The sequence below is a fragment of the Salmo salar genome, chromosome ssa01, assembly GCF_905237065.1.
Source record: "Salmo salar chromosome ssa01, Ssal_v3.1, whole genome shotgun sequence".
NCBI classification, from domain to species: Eukaryota; Metazoa; Chordata; class Actinopteri; order Salmoniformes; family Salmonidae; genus Salmo; species Salmo salar.
The window spans coordinates 32,806,490-32,830,517 of record NC_059442.1 but is presented as its reverse complement, the minus strand read 5'-3'; the positions used below and the strand labels follow the sequence as shown (position 1 = coordinate 32,830,517).

At 44.1% G+C, this 24,028-nt stretch overlaps 2 protein-coding genes across 8 annotated transcripts in view; both read right to left on the bottom strand.

Annotated features, from left to right (window-relative positions):
* LOC106601584 (fermitin family homolog 2) overlaps positions 1 to 9,788 on the bottom strand; it is a 98,697-nt gene extending 88,909 nt beyond the window's left edge. Inside the window, exons 1-2 of one of the 6 annotated variants that reach the window (XM_014193898.2) lie at positions 9,466 to 9,788; positions 8,537 to 8,694 (exon numbers count right to left, since the gene is read on the bottom strand). In XM_014193898.2, the coding sequence (XP_014049373.1) occupies positions 8,537 to 8,693 (157 nt within the window). In that variant the 5' untranslated portion in view covers position 8,694; positions 9,466 to 9,788. The remainder of the gene's footprint in view (positions 1 to 8,536; positions 8,695 to 9,465) is intronic. The other 5 variants (XM_014193904.2, XM_014193923.2, XM_014193913.2 and 2 more) reach the window with 5 other exon arrangements.
* A 9,163-nt stretch (positions 9,789 to 18,951) lies between these two features.
* ddhd1a (DDHD domain containing 1a) overlaps positions 18,952 to 24,028 on the bottom strand; it is a 40,137-nt gene continuing 35,060 nt past the window's right edge. The window contains exons 8-14 of one of the 2 annotated variants that reach the window (XM_014193950.2): positions 22,527 to 22,789; positions 22,270 to 22,345; positions 21,989 to 22,138; positions 21,634 to 21,698; positions 21,356 to 21,528; positions 20,581 to 20,791; positions 18,952 to 20,260 (exon numbers count right to left, since the gene is read on the bottom strand). In XM_014193950.2, the coding sequence (XP_014049425.2) occupies positions 20,233 to 20,260; positions 20,581 to 20,791; positions 21,356 to 21,528; positions 21,634 to 21,698; positions 21,989 to 22,138; positions 22,270 to 22,345; positions 22,527 to 22,789 (966 nt within the window). In that variant the 3' untranslated portion in view covers positions 18,952 to 20,232. The remainder of the gene's footprint in view (positions 20,261 to 20,580; positions 20,792 to 21,355; positions 21,529 to 21,633; positions 21,699 to 21,988; positions 22,139 to 22,269; positions 22,346 to 22,526; positions 22,790 to 24,028) is intronic. The other variant, XM_014193958.2, reaches the window with a different exon arrangement.

Below are 24,028 nucleotides of genomic sequence, written 5' to 3'. Positions count from 1 at the left end.
ATTTTCCAAGAAGGGAGTAGTTGATGGCAGGAAGAGAGAATGAACGTGAACTAAAGACGGAAAGAAAATAGAGAGGGATAGAGCTGAAGCAGGCAGCAGGAGGTATTGGAATGACGGCACCTCAGCGTCCACATGCCAAACCCTGGAAGTCATTTCCTGCTCCCCAGAAGACTTTTATGGAATTCTAGAGCAATGGCTCACATCACACACATCCCCACCTCCCCAAGCCCATCTCCCCTTCCTCTGAGCCAGCCCTCCACCACTCTATCCCTTACATCACAGCTCTAGGATCAGCTTACCCCCCTCGAATCCTAGCCATAAGCATTAGGAAGGGAAAACAAAAAGTGTCTAGGTGCAGTTGAATCCTACTCCCCTCTACACAGCTGCCAGGATGATACTAAGCAGGAGCAACACAACACAGTACATGGGGGGGGGGGGGGAGAAGAGTATTTGATCCCCTGCTGATTTTGTATGTTTGCCCACTGACAAAGAAAGGATCAGTCTATAATTTTAATGGTAGGTTTATTTGAACAGTGAGAGAGACAGAATAACAAAAAATATCCAGAAAAACGCATGTCAAAAATGTTATAAATTGATTTTCATTTTAATAAGGGAAATAAGTATTTGACCCCCTCTCAATCAGAAAGATTTCTGGCTCCCAGGTCTCTTTTATACAGGTAACAAGCTGAGATTAGGAGCACACTCTTAAAGGGAGGGCTCCTAATCTCAGTTGTTACCTGTAAAAAAGACACCTGTCCACAGAAGCAATCAGATTCCAAACTCTCCACGATTGCCAAGACCAAAGAGCTCTCCAAGGATGTCAGGGACAAGATTGTAGACCTACACAAGGCTGGAATGGGCTACAAGACCACTGACAAGCAGCTTGGTGAGAAGGTGACAACATTTGGTGCGATTATTCGCAAATGGAAGAAACACAAAAGAACTGTCAATATCCCTCGGCCTGGGGCTCCATGCAAGATCTCACCTCGTGGAGTTGCAATGATCATGAGAGCGGTGAGGAATCAGCCCAGAACTACCCGGGAAGATCTTGTCAATGATCTCAAGGCAGCTGGGACCATAGTCACCATGAAAACAATTGGTACCACACTACGCCGTGAAGGACTGAAATCCTGCAGCGCCCGCAAGGTCCCCCTGCTCAAGAATACATATAAATGCCTGTCTGAATTTTGCCAATGAACATCTGAATGATTCAGAGGACACCTGGTGAAAGTGTTGTGGTCAGATGAGACCAAAATGGAGCTCTTTGGCATCAACTCAACTTGCCGTGTTTGGAGGAGGAGGAATGCTGCCTATGACCCCAAGAACACCATCTCCACCGTCAAACATGGAGGTGGAAACATTATGCTTTGGGGGTGTTTTTCTGCTAAGGGGACAGGACAACTTCACCGCATCGAAGGGACGATGGACGGGGCCATGTACCGTCAAATCTTGGGTGAAAACCTCCTTCCCTCAGCCAGGGCATTGAAAGTAGGTCGTGGATGGGTATTCCAGCATGACAATGACCCAAAACACACGGCCAAGGCAACAAAGGAGTGGCTCAAGAAGAAGCACATTAAGGTCCTGGAGTGGCCTAGCCAGTCTCCAGACCTTAATCCCATTAAAAAAAAATCTGTGGAGGGAGCTGAAGGTTCGAGTTGCCAAAGTCGAGCCTCGAAACCTTAATGACTTGGAGAAGATCTGCGAAGAGGAGTGGGACAAAATCCCACCTGAGATGTGTGCAAACCCTGTGACCAACTACAAGAAACGTCTGACCTCTGTGATTGCCAACAAGGGTTTTGTCACCAAGTGCTAAGTCAGGTTTTGCAGAGGGGTCAAATACTTATTTCCCTCATTAAAATGCAAATCATTTCATAACATTTTTGAAATGCGTTTTTCTGGATTTTTTTGTTGTTATTCTGTCTCTCACTGTTCAAATAAACCTACTATTAAAATAGACTGATAATTTCTTTGTAAGTGGGCAAACGTACAAAATCAGCAGGGGATCAAATACTTTTTTCCCCCACTGTAGGTGAATAGTAAAGCCAGAGCCAAAGCCCCCTTTGACTCCCAGTGGGAATGTTCTATACCCACCCAGGTTTAAGGGGAAACATTACAGCTTTACTCAAACACTGTTTAAAGAATAAAAGTTGACTTTGACTCCTCCATGCTTTCCCCCTCCCTCAGAAATCACTCAGAGTACTGTGTATTAATAAAGGAACTTCCGATTTTAGGGATGAGAGGATGTTTGGCTTTTCTAACAAACCCTATTCCTGGAACTCTGATACACAACCCAAATAGATTTATTCTGCACAATCTACAGTGTGTTTGCATACACTTGGAAATGCCCATACTTGTCTATATAAGGTCCCACAGTTGACAATGCATGTCAGAGCAAAAACCAAGCCATGAGGACGAAGGAATTGTCCGTAGAGCTCCGAGACAAGATTGTGTCGAGGCACAGATCAGGGGAAGGGTACAACAACAAAAAAATGACTGCAGGATAAACACAGTGTCCTCCATAATTCTTAAATGGAAGAAGTCGGGAACCACAAAGACTATTCCTAGAGCTGCCCGCCCAGCCAAACTGAGCAATCAGGGTTGAAGGGCCTAGGTCAGGGAGGTGACCAAGAACCGATGGTCATGCTGACAGAGCTCCTCTGTGGAGATGGGAGAACCTTCCAGAAGGACAACCATCTCTGCAGCACTCCACCAATCAGGCCTTTATGGTAGAGTGGCCAGATGAAAGCCACTCATCAGTAAAATGCACGACAATATTCTCTGGTATGATGAAACCAAGATTGAACTCTTTGGCCTGAATGCCAAGTGTAACAGCTGGAGGAAACCTGGCACCATCCCTATGGTGAAGCATGGTGGTGGCAGAAATCATGCTGTTTGGATGTTTTTCAACGGCAGGGACTGGGCGACTAGTCAGGATCGAGGGAAAGATGAACGGAGCAAAGTACAGGGAGAAGTCCTGAGCGCTCTGGAGCAGGTTCTCAGACTGGGACAAAGGTTCACCCTTCAAAGGTTCACCTGCACACACCCAAGACAAAACGCAGGACTCGGAATGTCCTTGAGCGGTCCAGCCAGAGCCTGGACTTGAACCCAATCGAACATCTCTGGAGAGACCTGAAAATAGCTGTGCAGCTACACTCCCCATCCAACCTGAGAGCTTGAGAGGATCTGCAGAGAAGAACAGGAGAAACTCCCCAAATACCGGTGTGCCAAGCTTGTAGGGTCATACCCAAGAAGATGAGGCTGTAATCGCTGCCAAAGGTGCTTCAACAAAGTACTGAGGATAGGTGCTGAATAGTTATAGTACCAGTCAAAAGTTTGACACACCTACTCATTCAATTATTATTTTATTTTTTATTTTGTTTACATTGTAGAATAATAGTAACATCAAAACTATTAAAATAACACACATGGAATCATGTAATAACCAAAAAACTAAGTGTTAAACAAGTCAGAATATTTTATATTTGAGATTCTTCAAAGTAGCCACCCTTTGCCTTGATGACAGCTTTGCAAACTTTTGGCATTCTCTCAACCAGCTTCACCTGTAATGTTTTCCAACAGTCTTGAAGGAGGTCCCACATATGCTGAGCACTTGTTTGCTGCTTTTCCTTCACTCTGTGGTCCAACTCATCCCAAACCATCTCAATTGGGTTGAGGTCGGGTGATTGTGGAGGCCAGGTCATCTGATGCAGCACTCCATCACTCTCCTTCTTGGTCAAATAGCCCTTACACAGCTTGGAGGTGTGTTAGGTCATTGTCCTGTTAAAAAAACAAATGATAGTGGGACTAAGTGTAAACCAGATGGGATGCAGAATGCTGTGGTATCCATGCTGGTTAAGTGTGCCTTGAATTGTAAATAAAACCACAGACAGTGTAACCAGCAAAGCCCCCCACACCTCCTCACTTTAGTGGGAGCCACACATGCGGAGATCTGTTCACCTAATCTGCGTCTCACAAAGACACGGCGATTGGAACCAAAAATCTCAAATTTGGTCTCATCGGATCAAAGGACAGATTTCCACTGGTCTGATGTCTATTGCACGTGTTTCTTGGCCCAAGAAAGTCTCATCTTATTATTGGTGTCCTTTAGTGGTGGTTTCTTTTCAGCAATTCAACCATAAAGGCCTGATTCACACAGTCTCCTCTGAACAGTTGATGTTGAGATGTGTCTGTTACTTGAACTCTGTGAAGCATTTATTGGCCTGCCATTTCTGAGGCTGGTAACTAATGAACTTATGCTCTGCAGCAGACGTAACTCTGGGTCTTCCTTTCCTGTGGCAGTCCTCATGAGAGCTAGTTTCATCATAGCGTTTGATGGTTTTTGCGACTGCACTTGAGGAAACTTTCAAAGTTCTGGAACTTTTCCGCATTGACTAACCTTCATGTCTTAAAGTAATCATGGACTGTCATTTCTCTTTGCTTATTTGAGCTGTTCTTGCCATAATATGGACTTGGTCTTTTACCGAGTAGGTCTATCTTCTGTTTCCCACCCCTACCTTGTCACAACACAACTGATTGGCTCAAACGCAATAAGGAAAGAAATTCCAGAAATAAACTTTATAGAAACAAATGTCTGTGGGCGTGGCGTAGCGTTTGGACTGAGCAAGGAGTCTGTGACCATGGCTGGCAAGCAAGCTGCGTCACATATGCCAAAAATAACATTGCGGGACTGCGGTTGTGTTCTAGACCAGTTCTTGCGGGAGCCGGACACAAAGCCAGCGGGAGCGGGCGGGCGGGAGACGGACACAAAGCCAGCGGGAGCGGGCGGGCGGGAGACGGACACAAAGCCAGCGGGAGCGGGCGGGCGGGAGGCGGACACAAAGCCAGCGGGAGCGGGCGGGCGGGAGGCGGACACAAAGCCAGCGAGAGCGGGCGGGCGGGAGACGGACACAAAGCCAGCGAGAGCGGGCGGGCGGGAGACGGACACAAAGCCAGCGAGAGCGGGCGGGCGGGAGACGGACACAAAGCCAGCGAGAGCGGGCGGGCGGGAGACGGACACAAAGCCAGCGAGAGCGGGCGGGCGGGAGACGGACACAAACCCAGCGAGAGCGGGCGGGCGGGAGACGGACACAAAGCCAGCGAGAGCGGGCGGGCGGGAGACGGACACAAAGCCAGCGAGAGCGGGCGGGCGGGAGACGGACACAAAGCCAGCGAGAGCGGGCGGGCGGGAGACGGACACAAAGCCAGCGAGAGCGGGCGGGCGGGAGACGGACACAAAGCCAGCGAGAGCGAGCGGGCGGGAGACGGACACAAAGCCAGCGAGAGCGAGCGGGCGGGAGACGGACACAAAGCCAGCGAGAGCGAGCGGGCGGGAGACGGACACAAACCCAGCGAGAGCGAGCGGGCGGGAGACGGACACAAACCCAGCGAGAGCGGGCGGGAGACGGACACAAAGCCAGCGGGTGCGGTATGAAGAAATCCATCCCGCACAGACCTCTAGATGGAGGCGATGTCTGGTGTTGAAATGTGCTCAGGATGTGGCAAATTATGGTTTATGGTGTGAAACTGAGTAAGTAGATGAAAAGAATGGCAACTGTGATGCAGCAGCAAAAGTGCATGGTTGAGTGTAAAATCAAGTTGGGCCAAATTGGACAATTAGTGCAACTCATTAACCCGGAGTTGATAGTGAACCAAAATATAAGAAGTTCTACAGATAAGCTAGACTTTCTACAATGGTTGATATAATACAGTATGACAATTGTTCTATCTTCATCAAATAAAGCTGACTGCTAATGTTATGTCGGATGTTTGTTTCCCCTTCTTCGATTCCAACAGAAAGCTTTCAAAGGAAGCACTCTATTACTCTGTTATTTTTCAATGTCCAAAGCCAGCAGACACAAACAAGTGACGTAGTGAGTGAGGGGGCGATCAGAGGGGGGTGATCAATTATGCAGCCTTAAATACAGCTCTCCTCTCTGCAGGCTAAAGGAGAATGAAGGCTGTAATCAATAGCAAAGTGCTTTACTGGCATTTCAGTTTCATCCATCATCCTGGAGACTCAGAGATAGGAGGAAGGCCACTGCTTATAGAAGGAGATGGAGGGCTGAGGGATAAGACACAGAACACGCATGTACAGCACACACACGGACATGCATGATGCAGACATGCCACGACCCACTATACATCAAAACAAACACAATAAATAAGACAACTGTGCTGGTAAAAAAAAAAAAAGTGCTGTGCTTTGAACATGAGCATTGAACAATAGCTGTGAACAATAGCTGTGAAACCATCATGAGAGGTCCTGGGATTTTAATTTAGTATGTGTGTGACACAATGCAGCGCAAGGCATGCCAAGGATTGTCCCACAAATAGAAACACAAGGATGTCCTTTGTGTCTGTGACAGAGGACATTCATACCAGAAGTGTGTGGCACCTAAGTGTCCCCCAGCATGTGTGTGTTGACTACCTTCAAAAAGTGCCCTCCAAAAGAGCCTGCATACTACAAGACAACCATACGACTCGCATCGCATCCAACCAATCAGCGAATCCATATGTGTACATGTGACTAGAGCACTTGAGAACAGTTCAGAGGGGTCTGTTCTAAACTATTCAACAATGTCACGAGTGAGAAAGGTGGGTGGACTGGGAGGCATGAAAGCAGGTCACTTACAGTTGGGGAAAAGCACACAAAGAGGTGGCGCCTACACCAGTGTCACATGAGAGGGGAGGGGGATGCCCATGACAGTTTCATCATGTGAGAGTCCCATGCTCCCACTCTCAAGTTCAAAGCCAACCTGTTGATTTCCACCCAAAACTCTGATCACACTTGATCATCACATTGATGCAACTGACTAACCGGTTTCTCTGTTGGTCATAGGTACAGTATTTGAGCAACAGGCCAATGTACTGTACCTGAAAGAGGTAGTGAGTGTAGTAGTCATGTGTGAAGTCTACAGAGGGTCTGGGTTAATGATTACAATAGAAAACAACCTGACAAAGCCTATTTTAATGTGAAAACAACCAACCAACCAGTAAACTGTGGGGAGTGTTTTAGGATAGCCATGGCAGCTACTTAAACTGCTCAACTCTCACGTGAGTGTAATCAAAACAAATAATACACAAACAAGGGCTTAAGAAGTCAATATGACAGGAATGACTGGTAACTAGTTAGATAGCTCAGCGGCAGTGCTTTTACAGTAATCAAGAGATACTGAAGCCACTGGTGATCTCGCCAATGGGGAGTCTGTGTGCATCTCCTCACATGCAACCACCCCACCCACACCCACACACACACAGCCTACTCCACTCACATAGTGTTGTTTTGGTTCAGTGTGACCAGAACAACCACCAGTCATAGTCAGCCGAACCAAGCTATTCTAATCCATGGCCATCAAACCACTGGAATCTACTGGAGATAACGCACAAGACCAACAGGTAGCCAGAGGTAGTCAGGACCATGCATAATATGATTCCTGCAGACTGAGAAAAGTACCATGAACACACAACTTATTGACTAATAAGAGCAGTGAATGAGTTCAATATTTCAACAAGTTGGACAACCCCCTTCAAACACACACACCCTTGTCCTGTAACAAAGAATCCAGGCCTTCAGAAGAGTGAGGATTGCATGCACAGCTTCATACAACCACACACATTCATGTCTTCCCACATGGTGCAGCAGCAATGAAGCTTATGAGCCTGGTTTAAATGCAGCAGACGACCACAGGGAACAACGGCCCCAATTATCCTGAGCTTTAACAGGAGGGCTAAAACAGGGAAATGGGCAGGCCAGGGTATAAAACGTTGTGCTATGGAGGAAAGTTGGGTATTCGGGCGTATTCGACATGCTGTCCAGACCCAAACTGCACTGCCACCATGACCTTTTTCCACCATGAAACAAGTCAGTGTCCCAGAGCCTCATAGAGAGCTTTTATCCCCACTCTCCATTCAGTCTCTCTCACTCAGGAACTTGTGACATGGCAGCATAATTCCATTGGAAGTGGTTCACTTGATGCTGCTTCTCATGTGCTAGAATATTTGAGAAGTTATAGTGTGTCCATATAAAACATTACTGGCTAGATAGATTCTGAATTCCCACTTAAGCCAATACAGTAGCCTGCATCTTTTATACATGTCGCTCACTGGTTACAAGTTGCTATTATCTGTTAATGGTGTTTACATGAACTGGCATTCCAGTGGTCAGTTGAGTAACAATGTTGCAAAGAAAGGAATTTACTGCTCCAGAAATATGACAAGGTAACTGCCATAGAGAACCCATCTGCAGATGGGAGGTAAAGGGGATAGGGGCTAAAGAACATTGCCTCATGACCAACTATGGCCTTCCTCCCCCTTGGTCAACCACAGAAGGAAAACAAATGTAGACGAAAATGTCCTTCTGAATAGAAGCATAAATCAATGTGGGGAAATAAAACCAGTGACATAAATCAAAATGGCCAAAACATTATTTATATTCCAAAGGTTTGAATGATATGGGACATAAAAACAGAACATGTAGGCACATTTCTTTCAGCAGATCTGTACTAAAAGGAGTGTGACACCATTAAACATCTCTCACCGAGTTTCTCCGCGAGTTTGAGCATGACCCCACCAACGTGGATCTCGCCAGTGACCCTCAAAGACACATCCCTGTGGAGGTCTGTCACGTGCATCTTCAGTTCCCACGTCCCGTCGGCATAGCAGCCATCGGGCATCCGTATACCGTCCAGCGCCATCCTGCCACAAATCACAACAATTAGGAAAAATTGCCTAATAATAAACATTGTTCCATTCAACTGGTAGGAAAAATGTAAACCTGTTACCCTTGGATACATCAACGGATGTATCCAAATAGTTCGTGCCATAGGCTACATTCATTTAGTTTGTCATATGCAGGCTGAAAATGACTTGAGGACGCACAGGACCCTCACCACCATAGCCGATCAGTGTTAGTGTTTCGATTTGGGAAGATGTTGCGCTTCCATAACTTCAACAGTGTGTTTCCTTGAATCTAAGTCAAATGTATAAGTTATCTTATAGGCCATTTGAAGAATGCTTGTGATATCACTATACTTGTTTGGATGTAACAGAGGACGCAGTCAATTATTCAATAACCAAATGAGAACAAAGGGTAGGCTACAGGCCTAGTTATGGCAAGCTGAACAATAAGACTTCTCATTTGTGTGTTCACCTGCTTTTTCTAACGGTAAAGAGAGCCATTCAAAATATGAAGTTGATTACGTAAGCAGCCCCATGCAAGAAGTCATGAGCACACTAAATCTGGTCAACCAGTAAAACATGCCCATAAATTAGCTAAATTAAGTTTCATGAAGTAAAATGAAGTTAAACACCCGAATCATAATTTGTTTACCAGATATAACCAGTCTTTTAATGCGCAGTAGGCGTACAAAACTCAATTCCTAGCAGCAGAGTGCGCAAAATACTGACTAGGCTACATTTATTGCGAGCTGGGAGGACGAACATTTAAATCAGTTTGTGTCCACTCACCTTCTCAAATACACCAACCCAAATCCAAAAAGCCACTAAAACTTCCGAGGTTTCGATAGTCAACACGTTTTTTTTCTTCTAAATCATGTATCTAGGTCTGTTCAAAGAGAAAATCCCAAAGAACTCGTCCAAGTGAAGTATCCCAAAGGGTCTCCTCAGGCTTCAGCTAATGGAGTCCAGCCGTCTCTTTTTCGCCCTCCCTCTTTCCACCAGATAACGTCACTCATTACTCCAGCTCCAATCCGTCTTTTCCTTTCAAATAGTGCAGCAGGGCCTCTCTCCCAGCACGATCAGTGCTATCTGGGATCATTGGGGAGTCCCTATCCAACTGAAGTATAAATATAAAATGTTAAGGGTAGGAGTTAAGGTTAGGGTAGGGATATTCCAAGGAATCCGGATAGCACTACCCGACCGGTTATTCCCCCTGCTCCTACTATACTTTCTTTATCGGTCATTGGAAGGGGAATGTTATAATGTGACGCGGGAAATTACGCACAATGTAATTTATCATTTTTATTACGATCGGGTCCTTTTTTTCGCTGGTATTTTCTTGCCACTAGGCTTGGAGTTTCAATTATGTCCCCAAATACGCACTCTTACTTAGAAATACATTGGGAAAATTTAAAATATGATATTGTCGTTTTATTCCATGCTTTCACTCATTTGAGGAAATGTCAACAGTTTGGTAGGGAATAACAAGGGCATATCCGCTGCTGCATACCTTTTATGGAAATAGTACGGAGCTTACGGTGGTACATCCGGTGACCGCTATGGGGCCTACAGAATTGCACACAATTACTCATTTAGAAAACACGTTTTAAAGTCCTATCCAACTATCAAATCCAGAGACGGAGCCCACTGGTCTAAAATACAATGTTGCACTATGTCGCTCTCACTGTAAATATGCTACAAAGTGTCCAGTGACTGAAATAAGATTTGGATAGGCCTAGCTACTGCTCATTCATTTCAATTCATTAAATGTAATGGCAAAATGTAGATTTCCGCCTAAATAGGCATACCCAAAAGTAACTGCTATTCATGTGTAACTACATGATTGTGACATGCAAACATTTGGAAAGAAGACATCTGGGAGACTATGAGGAAAGGATCAGAAGATAGGAGTTACATAGCTCAGAATACACAAGATCAAGCACACACAAAAATAACCTTTTTTTAATTTTATTTTGAAAGTCATCTTTCATTGACAAGCTATAAGTGAATTATTTTTGACTAGAGCTGGAAACACATCAGATGGCTTCCACAACGTGAACAATATCAGTTTTTTTTTTTGAATGATAGACCTACAACAAGAAATTGGCAGCTGTTTTAGTAAGTGGTGTCAAGTGCACTAGCGGTTCTGGGGGGGTAGCAGGGGGGGCCAGTGCCCCAGTGACAACAATTTTGGACCCCCTTGTGGCACATTTTTGCTATCCTTCTTATTTACATCCGTTATTAGACAGTGGCAACGATGATGATTATGAACATGGTCTTTTGCCTGGTAATGCAGTGAAGAAAACGATATGACAACAATAACGTCTAATGTAACTGGCACCTCTAACAGTACAACTGGCCCCAGCTTGGCCCACTTTTTTTGCACACTGGATGTTAAAAGGTTCTAGACCTTGCTTTGTCCCACCCAGGTCAACTGCATAGCCCTGGAAAGCATATCTCATTGACTACAATACTGTCAAGGTGCCAAAGTAGCCACTTCCGTGGAATTGATGCCTACAGCGCATAAGCGGGCAACATCATATTTTTGATGCGCAAAGATATATAGTCACTCGGTGGATATTCGATGTTGCCACTAAGTCATACACCAATAACATTGGTAATAGGCTAGATCTGTTCCTACCGGCCTCAGGATTAATTTGATACCTCCCCTGTAGCTATAGCTCAAACACAGACTAAATCAAAGTTTACTGTACCTTGTAAGATGTTTGTGGAAAACGTAGCATAAAATAAATATTTTTACTCTGGGGGCTGGTGATCAATAACAGTAGGTCACAGGCAGACAAATAAGATATCCTCATGATCTGTGGAGTCTCGGCTTTCGGTGAGCATCAACGTATTCAGTGTTTATTTCGTTTATGCTTCACAACGAAAACCGAAATGTAGGTAGCAATCATCTTGAAATGAGGTCACCGGCTCAGCCTGCCCTTATAAATTTGTTTGCCCATATATGGTAGTAAGTCACAACAAAGATTTGAAGGCACCGATCAATAGCCAAGATACTCAGCTTTCCGCAGACACCCTGCTTTTGCAGATGGGGGCTACCGTTCTCATACCAGAATGAATTGAATGGGAAAAAAATTATCTAATAGGGTCCCCAAATATGTGGAATGTACATTTAAGAGGTTTTAAAACACATGTAAGCTGTTTATCATAATAACAGGCATTGTATTTGTTTTCCTGAAATTATGTTCTACCCTCTCCTCTTATCAGACTGACATTTTCTGTTCATTATTATTCTTGAAGCATAGCTAAATCAAATAAAAAGAGAAATTCTCACCCCTGTATTTTCATTTCTGATACATCATTCCAAGACCAACATGAGTGGATTGTACACTGTGGGCCTACAGTTTGAGTCTTTAGCCTAAATGATGAGAAGATTAACAGGCACGAGTAATGGACGATTGAAGGGCAGAAGAACCAACCCCCTATTGAAATAAAACCCTGTTGAGTCTGTATGGATACCTAGCTATTAGTCATTATAAACCTCATATCAATGTGTGGAATTTCTGTGTTTTTCTATCCACACACTGACTCCACCACTCTAGAGAATGACATATTTAGCCAAACTACTTGTTGATGTGCATTCAAAGCCATAGACACACAAATGGCTAGTTTGGCAAAGATTGAGTTGGTATCCTTTTTTTCCCCATTGCATCTGCTCATCTGCACAGCAGCATGCACTCCTGCTCCAAGTGGTCAGCGGCAAGGCATGAATCATCAGGGTTTCTGGCTCTCCTCTAGTGTTCTGCTCTTACTAGCTCCTGCAAAGGAATTTGGGCCTCAGACTATGGTCTGCATCAAAGCGATTTATAACCTCTCTCCTGCTGCTCTGAACCCCCTAGTCAGAGTCTGGCAGCCAACCCATTGCCTTTTATAGGCTCTGTTTAATTGCCGGGTAAACATTTGGAATCAGATGCAGCGCAGCCAGGAGTGGGGACTGGTGCTGCAGAGCAGGAGATAGTACTCTCTTATACTAACTGTACTGTCTGCGTCAGGTTTCTCTGTACGGTGTCCGACTTTCACACAACACTGGTCTAGTGTCGGTCTTGAATTGTGGTGGCATTTACGTCCCTTGCTTTTGTAAACATGAAAAACCCTTTCAAATGACTAATAGTTAAAACAGTTGAATATACACAAAAACGTGTATCAAAGGTACAACCATGACATTTTTATTTAACCTTTATTTAACTAGGCAAGTCAGTTGAGAACAAATTCTTATTTACAATGACAGCCTACCGGGGAACAGTGGGTTAACTGCCTTGTTCAGGGGCAGAACGACAGATTTTTACCTTGTCAGCTCGGGGACTCGATCCAGCAACCTTTCGGTTACTGGCCCAACGCTCTAACCACTAGGCTATAACACACAACCTTTATACTGCAAAACTTTATATTTATGCATTTTTAAAGTACTTAGTGTATGCATAGTGGCTTGTCCCAGTAGTGATGTAGTAGTGACAAGTTAGAGATACCTAAAATGTCTCATTGGTGTTACCATAATCAGTGTTACTACTCCTACTGGTGGCACAATGCTATCATAATGGTAAACATTTTTTAAAGTCATTAAGCTGCCATATTAGTTGATTTAGACAGGAAGACGAACCCAAATACATTTAAATACAAATACAGAAAAAAAGTTACATTTTTCCAAAATGCCATGCCCAAATGCCACAGCAATTCAGGAACGACCCGTCACTAAAATAACCTCAATCAATTCCAGACAGTCAATTACTGATGTGGAACTTGTACTGTATCCTCTAATGAAGTTCACAACAGTGTCTGTAATCAAGTGGATATGGCAGTGTCCAATGGAAATGTGTAACTTTGTACTTAAATGATACAATCCCGGCAAACAGTCCTAGATATAGACATAAGCATACAGCTAGATTACAGCGATATAGCATGGTGTACAGACAGTCTTTTAATATTCACTGCCAAAGTATTTGCATGTGATTTAACTAGGAGTTAGTACTGGACAAACTAAATGAAGGGTCGCTCAAGTACATCCCTCTATCAATCCTTTGTAATAGCTCAGATATACAGACCAACGCAGGGCTGATCAGTAACTGTCTCACGCTAATTCTTGCCTCATTGTTAGTGGAGAGGAAATGGACTTGGAGAGGTCTCCGATGACCAGATGCTCAATGGGAGCCATTGATTTAGAGTAACTTATGGGGAGGTTTGCCATCTTGTGGCCAAAGCTAGAACCATGGGTATTGCAGTCCAGTGTTTGTTGCATTCACTTAACTTTTAACTAATCCCAACTCTGCATTACAGATATTGTTTAAGTGCACTTGGATTCAACTACTGTACCAATCTAGACACATAAAAAGTGTTACCCAATATCTTCAATCACACACAGCTCTATTCATAAACTATCAATCAGCTATTGTGGTGTGGCTGGAAAGTCTGCAGTGCAGAGGAAAGAATTTGATCTAAGGTTCAAAGAAAACAAATAGCAGTATAGTGCTCCAACAGAACCTGGAAACTAGCGAATCGTTCCTGCTTAATATTTTGACAATATCTTCCTCCCTCAGCCTCGTCCCAGACCTCCCTCCCACACATTTTAGCACTTCTCATACAGACAGACAAGACAGTTCAGACCAGAGGTCTGTACAGACCTTCCTCTCAGATATCATTGGGAAATGACAGAACAACTTTAAAAAAGCAGCAGATGGGAGAGTACAGAATAAAATAAGAAAAATATTTTAATAAAATAAAATGTTTTGGATGGCAGTTTGAATCGATTACAGGCATGGTGGGTTATTGCACAGCTCTAGGGACAGTCACTTTTCCAGCAGAAACCCTTTCAAAGTCAAAGTAACAGTCTTGCTGAAAAAGGTTTAGCTCATACAGTCGACTCAGACAATGCAGACATTCCAAGATGGTACTTCTGATTTTGTGGACATAATCTGAAAGGCGAGAGCTCTGGGGCATATAATTAGGTGGACATTGTTTTCCTGTTACGGAAAACAAAGGCGGTACTACAAGAACTTAACTAATAAGAACACTGATGTCTATATTCCATTGCAAAACATACTGTATTCTACAGTGTGCCCTACTGAACACAACTGGTTTGATGCCCTTAGGGTTCAAAGGTGAACCAAAGCTCTCAAATGGTGGGCGACACTGAGATAGACCAGCTAGCTACTGTACTTTGACTTCCCTGTGGCTTCATTAACTGCTCAGAGCTGAGATGAATGGTCAGACAATATAACAGACATATCCCTGAGGTTTGTGAAACCTCTCTGACAAGAGAGTCCCAAGACCATTATCAAAACAGAACAAAAAAACTACGTGCACAGCAAACTATTTAAACTCATTTCTTCAGACAATATATTTCCGAACACAGTTGACATTCGGTGCTTGCCTGTTTCTGAATGAGGTTCACCTTGTGATAGCTGGCCTGATGTATCAGAACTTTAACCAACCACAATTATGATAGTCCCCTCCAACCATCATCCTAAACCCCATACCCAGCCGGTATCATTTTAGCATGCAGAGACATCAGTTAAACTGTCCTTGACCAGTATACTTAAAACAACATGTTGGGGAGTGTTCAAACCCTTCATAAGAGAGAATTAGTTGCATGACTGCCCGATGTGGAAACAACTTAGACATTTAACAGAAACACACAAAAGCAATAAGAGCCATGTCTAAAGCAGTCCTGTGCAATTTATAGCCATTGAGAATGTGTATCCACCATCAACATTCATTCTGAACAACTCCAAGTCATTTTCCCTTACTGCCCATGACATCTCAAGAGTTGTTCTCTGGTCCTCTACAAGGCAGTCTGGTCCAAGTCCACTTGATTTGACTCACAAAATAGGCCCCACTAACATGCACATCACTCTTCCACAATGATCCCAAATGAGCACATTCAAAAAAAAAAAAAAAAAAAATCCATTGTGTGGATTACTAGACCACAGCCCTTAGCTCTGGAACAGTTAGCAAGAGTTTGTGCCATACATATTATTAGACAATTAATTTGACTCTGTTATTCGGATAACAAAGCATAGGACATACAGGGAACGCTACAATTACAATGTGCAGTGAGCAGCACACACAAACACACAACTTAATTTGAGGTTAGTTCCATTTCATCATCCCGCATCTCTATAATTGTAAAAAACGGTTTATTTAAAAACATGCCATGTGTTTTTTTTTTAGATAATGAGCAGCCAGTGCCAGACCATTTGAATGCAGCTTTAGGATTTCAAACATCTGTTGGCAACACTGCAATAAGCCAGATGAGACACATTTACATTTAAAATGACCAGATGGGATGCAAAGTGATTCAGGCATCATGTTTCTCTTTCTGAGCCATAAACAAATCTACTGAGCTTGTTTAGTTTTGCATATTGTTCTTGGAAAAAGTGACTAAAGCTGAATAACTAACCTGAAGCCCTTTCGTAGAGGGAAAATGCCCTTGTATTTCAACATGCTCTGCTCATACTGGCTTAGCCATTAAGAGTAAAACAGACATAAAATAACTTAGTAATATTTGGCCACCTGCTGGATTCCCTGTTCCCTTAAAGGCCCAGTGCAGTCAAAAATGTCATTTTCCTGTGTTTTATATACACATTTCCACACTATGAGGTAGAACATTTTCAAAACGATGATAATGCCCGTTTAGTGTAACAGCCGTTTGAAAAGACTGCCTGCCTGTTTTGGTTGGATGAAGTTTTGGCTTACCTGGTGACATCACCAGGCGGTAAATTAGTTAATAGTCCAATAAAAAAAGAGAGTTCCAAACTTCTCTGCCAATAAGAGATCGTTTTCAGTTTCCCCTGCCCACTAATACCACTCACAGACAGTCCTTGACAAATTCTTGTTGAGAAATTGCTCTTTGCCAAGAAGCTATTTTCTTCTATATGACCTTTTTAATTCATAGTAACATACTTCATTTTTACCCCAAAATTATTTGATATTGAGAAATTGCTGCATTGGACCTTTAAGGGATCTATGTTAACACTACTATGCATTTGAAAATGATCATTAAAAATAAATTGGATAAAAAATATATACATCCTCTTTTCATTTTATTGATTAGGGAATCAATGTAAATATTTTAGTGCCTGAAGGTCACTTCCTGTTTATAACCTTTAAGGTTTCTTAGGAGAGTTTCTACTGGCTCAAACCTGTGAGTGACAGCTCCTCCTTCCAACCACAAAATTAACTAGGCAAGTCAGTTAAGAACAAATTCTTATTTACAATGACAGCCTACACCGGCCAAACCCAGACGACGCTGGGCCAATTGTGTGCCGCCCTATGGGACTCCCAATCACGGCCGGTTGTGATACAGCCTGGATTAAGCATTGACATGATCTCTCTTGGACACTTGAATTGCATATATTAGGAGAAAATTAGACTTCAGACTATCCATCTGAACAGAACTGATTTCACCTGTGTTTTGGTTAGATTGAAAAGTTGCTCTGTAACATAAAATGGAGGGTACATTTCAGAGCTCCATACAGGGACCTAATTTTGCTTCTCGGTAACTAAAAGAGAAACTAAATTACATTTAATGACAATAATGTAAGTTACTAGTCAAGGCTGGCTACATGCAAAATGACACTCACCAAGCTTGACTTTAACATGGACGGATGTCTATGTCACTTGAATGTCCTGCTGACATTGTGTGAATGTCATCTGAACATCAAGTGAAAGTCAAACCAGTGTCACTCACTCCCTGGAGCCAAAGATGAGATGTTCAAATGTACCTCAAAGAAAACAGTTTGCCACACAGCACCATTCAGTTACTAAAACCAAAAACATAAGGTAATGCTGTTCTACAGTTGGAAGTCAGAAGTTTACAAACACTTAGGTTGGAGTCATTAAAACTCGTTTTCAACCACTCCACAAATTTCTTGTTAACAAACTATAGTTTTGGTAAGTCGGTTAGGACATCTACTTTGCGCATGACAAGTCATTTTTCCAATAATTGTTTACAGACAGATTATTTCACTTATAATTCACTGTATCACAATTCCAGTGGGTCAGAAGTTTACATACACTAAGTTGACTGTGCCTTTAAACAGCTCGGGAAATTCCAGAAAATTATGTCATGGCTTTAGAAGCTTATGAAAGGCTAATAGACATAATTTGAGTCAATTGGAGGTGTACCTGTGGATGCATTTCAAGGCTTACCTTCAAACATTGTGCCTCTTTGCTTGACATCAAAAGAAACCAGCCAAGACCTCAGAAAAAAAATTGTAGACCTCCACAAGTCTGGTTCATCCTTGGGAGCAATTTCCAAATGTCTGAAAGTACCACATTCATCTGCACAAACAATAGTACACAAGTATAAACACCATGGGACCACGCAGTTGTCATACCGCTCAGGAAGGAGACGCATTCTGTCTTCTATAGATGAATGTACTTTGGTGCAAAAAGTGCCAATCAATCCCAGAACAACAGCAAAGGACCTTGTGAAGATGCTGGAGGGAACAGGTACAAAAGTATCTATATCCACAGTAAAACAAGTCTTCTATCGACATAACCTGAAAGGCCGCACAGCAAGGAAGAAGCCACTACTCCAAAACCGCCATAAAAAAAAGCCAGACTACGGTTTGCAACTGCACATGGGGACAAAGATCATACTTTTTGGAGAAATGTCCTCTGGTCTGATGAAACAAAAATAGAACTGTTTGGCCATAATGACCATCATTATGTTTGGAGGAAAAACAGCCAGGCTTGCAAGCCGAAGAACACCATCCCAACCGTTAAGCACGGGGGTGGCAGCATCATGTTGTGGGGGTGCTTTGCTGCAGGAGGGACTGGTGCACCTCACAAAACAGATGTCATCATGAGAGGAAAATTATGTGGCTATATTGAAGCAACATCTCAAGACATCAGTCAGGAAGTTAAAGCTTGGTTGCAAATTGGTCTTCCAAATGGACAATGACCCCAAGCATACTTCCAAAGTTGTGGCAAAATGGCTTAAGGACAACAAAGTCAAGGTATTGGAGTGGCCATCACAAAGCCCTGACCTCCATCCTATCGAAAATCTGTGGGCAGAACTGAAAAAACGTCTGCAAACAAGGAGGCCTACAAACCTGACTCAGTTACGCCAGATCTGTCAGGAGGAATGGGTCAAAAATCACCCAAATTATTGTGGAAAGCTTGTGGAAGGCTACCCAAAACGTTTGACCCACGTTAAACAATTTAAAGGCAATGCTACCAAACACTAATTGAGTGTATGTAAACTTCTGACCCACTGGGAATGTGATGAAAGAAATAAAAGCTGAAATAAAATCACTCTACTATTATTCTGACATTTCACATTCTTAAAATAAAGTGGTGATCCTAACTGACCTAAGACAGGGAATTCTTACTAGGATTAAATGTCCGGAATTGTGAAAAACTGAGTTTAAATGTATTTGGCTGAGGTGTATTTAAACTTCCGACTTCAACTGTACGTCATCTAATCACTTTGTTGTATAAAAAAATGAAAATGGCTTTTTGCAGAGCTTTGTGTGAGGTGCATGCTCACTACTGTCAATTGATACTTCTTCACTCGATGGTCAAATGGTAATGAAAAGGAGGAACACTAAATCGAAGTACAGCGAGACAAGTTCGTCTCCCACTTTCTTTACATTTCCACAACAAATAAAGGAAAAACAATCTCTAGTATTATTTTCTTAGGGAAATATATTAACATTCTATTATAGAAATAAGATTTAGACCCCTTTGAAAGTTGCATTGAGTTCACTTAGACAGTAATATACGTTTTGAGACAAAGTTACACAAATTTCACTTCCTTCATAAGTCTTTCCATTATTTGAGGGTCCCAATATCCAGCCCAGGTTCTTGTCGATGGAAACGTAACTCAGGGTAAGAAGATACAGACCAGTGTGGATGAGGGAGGTTACTGAGGGGTCCAGGCTGGCTTGTGCGTCCTACAGCTCCATGGAGAGTCTGTGGAGGAGAGTAGAGCTTTGGGTTGGGCTGAACTATGGCTGAACCATGCCTGCTACACATGGGGGGGGAGTTGGAGATTGGTACATCCGGGAGGGCAGCAGTTTCAGACAGAGACTGTGATCTTAAGAGGAAGAGGAGACCCCTTCGGTAGCGTGCAATGGAATCTCTGACATAGTCGTTGGCGGCTGGAAGGATAGATGGAGGATCCTACTATGCCCCCATGCTTCACAGAGCATGCATTGGGACTGGTCATCACAGTGACAGGCAGGCTGCCCCCCTTAGGGGGCCATAATCCAATGTGTCACCCTTGGGTGAGTGTGTATCCATCCTAAATGGTACGAAAGGAGGTCTGTGTGTTAGTAGAAGTGTGTCAGTATAAAACTAGTTAGAGAAAATGGAGTAACAAAGGGTGATAAAGATGCTATGAGTGAGTGTGGACATGGTGGAGTCGCTCTGTGTGTTTACTCTGGGTCAGGACTGTCTGTGGGTGGCGGCACGTTGGCCTGCTTGTATATGAACGTCAGTAGGAAGAGCGCAATATCGTGTGAGACCCAATAGGCTGTATGAGAGGTCACCGCTGACCAATAGCGGCTCTCCACAAGGCCCTCACGGAGTTCAAAGTCGATGCGGCGCTCCATTTCCACTGTAGAACAAAGAGACTCACTGTGAGAATACATTTTAGACTAACTACTATGTACTGCATAGGTCTAACTGTCATAGGCCGAACTGCTGCACATTCAAAGGGGTACTTAACGGTTAATATGGACAGTGGCTTGCAACTGTCAAGCACTCTTATTGATGTGAATTGAAAGGGGGGGTTGAAAGGGGTGGGAGGGGTGGGAGATATTACGAAAGGGCACTTATTACATGGATCACAATACAATTTATTCCTGAAACCGTATTTGTTTTCCACTCAAAACAATTGTACACAAAACAATGGGGTTGAAATGTAGTTCAACTAACCTGAGGGGTCTATGAGTGTGGAGGGGGGACTGGGACAAGGTGGACGACAGGCCATAATCTGATTGGCTATCGCCGGTCCTCTTCGGCTCCTCCCCCTCTGGGGTCCCGGCCTCGATGGCACAGGACACTCCGGAGGGCGCAGAGCGAGAGAACCGAGAGAACAGGATCCCTCCTATTCCCTTCCCTATACTGTTACCAATACTGGCCGCTCCTAGACAGACAAGACAGGGGGGGGGGGGGGGGGAGAAAAAACAGCAAAGGCTTAATTTTAGACACAGGGTGCAACAAAGGTGAGTGAAGTAGACCCAGTACTACGGCTCTGGTCTTTACATGCTCTCTCCACAAGATGGCAGTGTTACCAGTGTCATCTCCAATGATCAGTCAGGTGGGTCTGTGATGGAAATACTGTAGAGGGAGTCCAATAATAGATGTCAACTCCATCACAACAGGCTGGGTACATGCTGAAGCACATTTAAATGGAACCACCTGCTTTGTCTGCTCAGGACATGTTGTGCTGTCTACGAATATCCGCTGTACAAAATGACTGGCTGTAAAATCTATGGGAACCTGCTGAGTGAGGTAATCTTACAATGAAGTTGATTCTTTCCCTTCTAGCTTTGGACCACCCCGAGTCTGAATCTGTGTCATGTGCGCAGGTAATGAAGGCACTCCTATTCAAGCGTTTAAGGTCATTTTAATGTGCATGCAACATGCATGGTGATTTGATGCAACAAAGTTCTATACAGAGAATCAACCAGACGACTGACAGATGTACCTAGTATGCTGGCCTTGCCCATGCTGGCGATAGACTCTCCATAGTATTTCCTGGCCAGGACAGGGGAGGTGGAGGGGCTGGGGATGCTCTCTGTGTCCGACGTCGGGTCCTTCTGCGGGTTGATGAACGTGGGACGGATCTCATCGTACGGCGTGGGGTCTATAGCACTACACCTAGGTGAAGAAAAACATGTCACTGTCCATAAAGTAAGTAGTAGTTTCAGAAGTTCATATGCAACAAGAGAATGAATTAAATTAATGAACTTTGTGAACTCTTACCAGTGTATCTGTGCAGGTGCAATGTTGCTGTAATGTTTAAGGATGAGGGGCTCCAGTCTGTAGGCCTGCAGGAGGGACAAATCAATCAGTCAGTCTAGCACCCAGTCTATCCTCTGGTGAGGAAAAATCCTTCTGTATAATCATCCATAAGATGATCAATGCTCAGAGGCACAGAGCTGAGGGTTAGGACAGGGCTATTCAAATTTGGCCTTTGAGGCTGGTTTTACATTTTTCCACTCTAATCAGGGACTGATTTATAATGCAATCAACTACCCGGTAGAAACAACTACCTGGTGTTTCAGCCCTCCAAGTCTAATAGAATAGCCCTGGTGAAGGGCATTGGTCTGTGTCTCACCACGGGGTCCGTGGGGTGGAAGATGTTGAAGAGCCTCTGGCAGATGGAGCGAGGCAGAATGTGGTCCTGTTCTCCACTGTTCCCTGGTCTAATCCCTCTCAGGGCCAGGAACACTGCCAGGGGAGAGCCCATACAGAAGAAGTTCTCCACCTTGGGAAGAGGAAGAAACAGACACCATATCCTTCCTTCACATCTTTGCTAATCATCTTGTTACTTTCTTCCATTAACACCTTGGGTTCTGTGTCCTGGGTGATTGCTTTTGAGCAGTTAGCAGAGTGTACCTTAAATTTAAGAGCAGGGAATGCTAGTGGTTTGGAGGCCTCCAGGCCTTGAAGCTGATCCTCCAGCTCTCGTAACCTGAGGAAAGGGGGAGTTTGAGTAATACTGTTCCTGTAGTATTCAGACCATTAACAAAACACTCATACCACACGCCTTCCTACACCCCCCCAGCTGTCTCTAGATACAGTCGAGATTGTCACAGTTTAGAGGACTGACAGACACCCATCCCATTCCTCCCATGACCCACCACCCTGCCTACCTGTTCCTGGTGAGCTGCAGCTGCTCCAGCAGGCATCTCTCCTCATAGGAGACCCATCTCAGGTCCAGCTCCTCCTCCAGCTCCTGATGCTCCTGCAGACAGAACTTCACCGGGTCCCAGCCTGTCATGATGTCAAAGGTGATCACGCAGCCCAGGGAGTGAGACACGATGGACACCTTGCCCCCCTTCTCCTCAAACTCTGGGTTCCTGGAGCAGAACAGGGTGTAGAGGCGGTTCAGCTCTGACGTCAGGCCCTTGGTGATCTGGAAATCAAGAGAAGGTAAGGGGAGGGTAGTGTCAATTCAAATCTAATTTTATTTGTCACATGCACCAAGTACAACCTTACCATGTAATGCTTACTTACAAGCCCTTAACCAACAATGCAGTTCAAGAAATAGAGTTAAGAAAAAATTTACAAAATATTCAAAAACAAATCAAAAAGTAACAATACATTTACATAAGAATAATGAGGCTATATACAGGGGGTACTTGTACCGAGTCAGTGTCCGTGGGTACAGGTTAGTCGAGGTCATTTGTAAAGTGACTTTGCATAGATAATAAACAGCGAGTAACAGCAGTGTAAAAACAAAAAAGGGGGGGGGGAGGTCAATGTAAATAATCCGGGTGGCCATTTGATTAGTTGTTCAGCAGTCTTATGGCTTGGGGGGGTAGAAGCTGTTAAGGAGCCTTTTGGTCCTAGACTTGGCGCTCCGGTACCGTTTGCTGTGCTTTATCAGAGAGAACAGTCTATGAATTGGGTGACTAGAGTCTTTGACAATTTTTTGGCCCTTCCTCTGATACCGCCTAGTATATAGGTCCTGGATGTCAGGAAGCTTGGCCCCAGTGATGTACTGGACCGTCGCAGTACACTCTGTAGCTCCTTATGGTCAGATGCCAAGCAGTTGCCATACCAGGCGGTGATGCAACTGGTCAGGATGCTCTTGATGGTACAGCTGTAGAACCTTTCAGTCTCCTGGTGGGAAAAGGTGTTGTCGTGCCCTCTTCAGAACTGTCTTGGTGTGTTTGGACCGTGATAGTTTGTTGGTGATGTGGACACCAAGGAACTGTAAACTCGCGACCTGCTCCACTTCAGTCCCGTCGATGTTAATGGGGGACTGTTCGGCCCCCCTTTTCCTATAGTCCACGATCAGCACCTTGGTCTTGCTCACATTGAGGGAGAGGTTATTGTCCTGGCACCACACTGCCAGTTCTCTGACCTCCACCCTATAGGTTGTCTCATCTTTTTTGGTGATCAAGCCTACCACTTACGTCGTCAGCAAACTTAATGATGGTGTTGGAGTCGTGCTTGGCCACGCAGTTGTGGGTAAACAGGGAGTACAGGAGGGGACTAAGCACGCACCCGAGGGGTCCCCGTGTTGAGGATCAGCGAGGAAGATGTGTTGTTGCCGACCCTTGCCACCTGGGGGAGGCCCGTCAGGAAGTCCAGGATCCAGTTGCAGAGGGAGGTGTTTAGTCCCAGGGTCCTTAGCTTAATGATGATC